The sequence below is a fragment of the Micropterus dolomieu genome, unplaced genomic scaffold (genome assembly GCF_021292245.1).
Source record: "Micropterus dolomieu isolate WLL.071019.BEF.003 ecotype Adirondacks unplaced genomic scaffold, ASM2129224v1 contig_13419, whole genome shotgun sequence".
NCBI lineage: Eukaryota > Metazoa > Chordata > Actinopteri > Centrarchiformes > Centrarchidae > Micropterus > Micropterus dolomieu.
In genome coordinates, this window is record NW_025742405.1 from 16,205 (window position 1) to 19,095 (window position 2,891).

Sequence of the window (2,891 nt, forward strand, 5' to 3'; positions counted from 1 at the left end):
ATGTAATCTAATCACAGCATATGACTTTATACTCAGAATATCCTGACCTTTGTTTCTTAAAGTGGCCACTTTTATTCTTATATTTAAACTCTCTCTTTTTTTCTTTTTTTTTTTTTTTTACCTCAAACAGACGAAACCGGGTTTAACAAGCCTACATGTGCCACTAACATTAGAAACAGGGTAAAATGTGCACAGCGGAGGAGCTTTATTTTAGCTCTCCCACCTCCTGTGGTTAGCTTTGCTCTTCACTCAGATCATCATGGTTTGGGGGGGAACCTGCATTAACTGAAACTCTCTCAGCTGAGCGGATGTTTACTTCCCGCCTCACCTCTTTGCAGCGTGAGTTGAAGGCCTCCTCCAGCTTCCTGCGGGTTTCTGGGACGAAGCATTTCTTCATGGTGGGGAAGTAATGCGGATACTTCAGGGTGACCTTCAGCTTCTCTCCATCCTTCTCCAGAGCGCTCAGAAAGTCCTCGGGGAGGCCGCCTGAAATCAAAACCTTTAATGTCTTAATACGCAAAGAGGGGGGAAACCAGGTCAGACCACCTGAAGGTTCTCGGCCCGGCGGACTCACCCAGCTCGTCTCTGGTGAAGGAAAGACTGGTGGTGTCCTCATTCAGGTTCTTGTTGAAATCGATGCACAGGTTGCTCAGCTTCTTCTTGATAGTCTTGATCTCCTGTCACAGCAGAGTGAAGGCGGATCAGAACGCTTACATTCAATCCCCCATGGAGAGTTTCAAAACAGACCATCAGGGCTCTCATTTATAAAACTGTGCATAGAATCCTCACTAAAAGTGTCCGTGCACCCAAAAGACAAAAATGGAGTACGGCAAAAAATAATCAGACTTATAACCGTGTGTACGCACATCTGTAAGTAACGTTCCCTTTATAAATCACAATCTACTTGAAATGTGGCCCCTGTGAGGGAGCTCCATGTCCGAGCCTCCAAACGCCCACAGCTGCCTGTAAACGGAGCTCATTAATATTAATCTGTCCTGACTGCAGGAAGAAAAGGAGGCAGCTACAAAACAAAATCTAACTCCGTGACTCTGACGTTCCTTTTGGTGAAGCTGAAGCTGTTTGGTGGCAAAAAAAAAAAAAAAAAAAAAAAACGCACTTTCATGCAACGCTTGTGCACCGTAGGAAAGGGGGCCCCCGGAGCTCCGCCCCTTTATAACCCATTTGCATGAAGGGGCCCCTCTCTGAGTAGTGACGTCACTGGCTGGAGGGCCACACAGACGGGACGACCCAGGTACTGATCTGGATCCCCCGTTTGAAAAGAGATTAAACCAAATGACTTCCTCTGATTTCAACCATTTATTTACACAAACAGTCTGAACGAGGCTGCCGATGAGTTAAAAGAAATATGACATGTTTTATGACCCCACTGAAAGATTTCTTTAATAAAATAGTGTTATATTTTCCATAACGTGTTTTTCCACATGCTGGCGCTCATCTGATAAAAAAAGGCTGTATGAAACTCTGCTCTCCTACTTGCTCGACTGACGCACTGAAAACGGCATCAATTTAAATGTCGTTTTTCCTCCTGTTCAACTTATTTAGGAGAATAAACTGCTGCATGCATGTATTAATTAATATGATTTCTGATTAAACTGTCCGACATATCTGAGGCGTACTTTTGCAGAAAATGAATCTCCGTTTGGGTTTATTATCCTGAATCTTAAATTGTGATTTTTTACGCACTTCAGGGAAAATCTATCAAACGGGTGTTTGTTTATTCAGAAAGGCTTTAAGCCTGGAATAAAATGTCATCTTTCTGCCATGTGAGGCGCCGTTTCTCTTTTCTCCTCTTTACGTGCGTACGCATGGTTCAGAGTTCAAAGCACAGTTTGTTTTTCATAGATCACAACCTTTGCTTGGGAAGTGGCGTCTGCACTGTTTATAAATGAGACCCCAGATCCACAAAGCCCACTCCTGTCTGAACAGAGGTGATTTCCCTGACCTATTCAAACAAATGTGCAGATTTCTTGTGTGTTTAAGCTTCATAACCATGAGAAAAGAATTGTCACAACATATTATACAAAAAAAGAGCTCGTCCCGAGCTGATCAGCAGGCTCGTCACGTCTTGTTGGATCGGTCTCAGCAGCAGAAAGCCAGATTCTTTGACGCCATTCGTTTTTTCGTGCATCTGCTGTCAAAAATCAATCAAAACATTTCCATAAACGACATGACGACGCTGCTCTCATTCAAAAAAACTGCTTCAAAACAATGAACGATGATTACGGTCAAGAAGGGAAGGAAGCTTTGTTTCCTCCTCACTTAATTACACATTTCTGATTCGGACAAATTGATGATCTTCAGCAGATCTGTAAGATCAGTACGACTGAGCTCAGTGATTCTGCGAGAACTGTTTAATACGTGAGTGCAAAAGGTGCGTAGATTGAATGCAGATGTAGGAATAGCCGAGGGTCTAAAGGTTGGAGAGCGGGCTTGTGACTGAGAGAGTTTAGCTCTCAGTTTCATTTCCCTCTGTATTTAAAAAGGTTTTAAAATAAGGAAGCAGCAGCCACCTCTTGTGTCTCTTTGGGCAGGTGGAGGCCGTTTCTCTTCCCCAGTTTGATCACTCGCTCCATGTAACGCTTGGACTCTGCGGTGAGGCTGTCGGGGTCGACCTTCTTCTGCAGACAGAAACAAAAACAACAAGAAACCTTAGGAACCCAGCAAGAAGTGAAACAGGTCCAAATGGCATCAGAGTGGCTGCAGATCGTGGACTCCGGTGAGGTGATGCAACACTGGTACTGTCTGAACACATTTGGAGGAAGTTTGAAATATACCACTAGAAGGCTTTGCATGGTCTCACGCTGCCATCTAGTGTCCATTCAGTGTCAAGTCAAGTTTTATTTAAAGTGGAAAAATCACCAAAAGACATG

At 43.8% G+C, this 2,891-nt stretch overlaps 1 protein-coding gene across 1 annotated transcript; it reads right to left on the reverse strand.

Annotated features, from left to right (window-relative positions):
- Positions 1–232: 232 nt before the first annotated feature.
- LOC123966430 (thimet oligopeptidase-like) lies at positions 233–2,644 on the reverse strand. The gene is made up of 3 exons (XM_046042595.1): positions 2,532–2,644; positions 575–677; positions 233–486 (listed from the first exon to the last, which is right to left on the reverse strand). Exons 1-3 carry the CDS (start codon positions 2,592–2,594, stop codon positions 233–235), a joined length of 420 nt encoding a protein of 139 aa, XP_045898551.1. The 5' UTR covers positions 2,595–2,644.
- Positions 2,645–2,891: the final 247 nt, after the last annotated feature.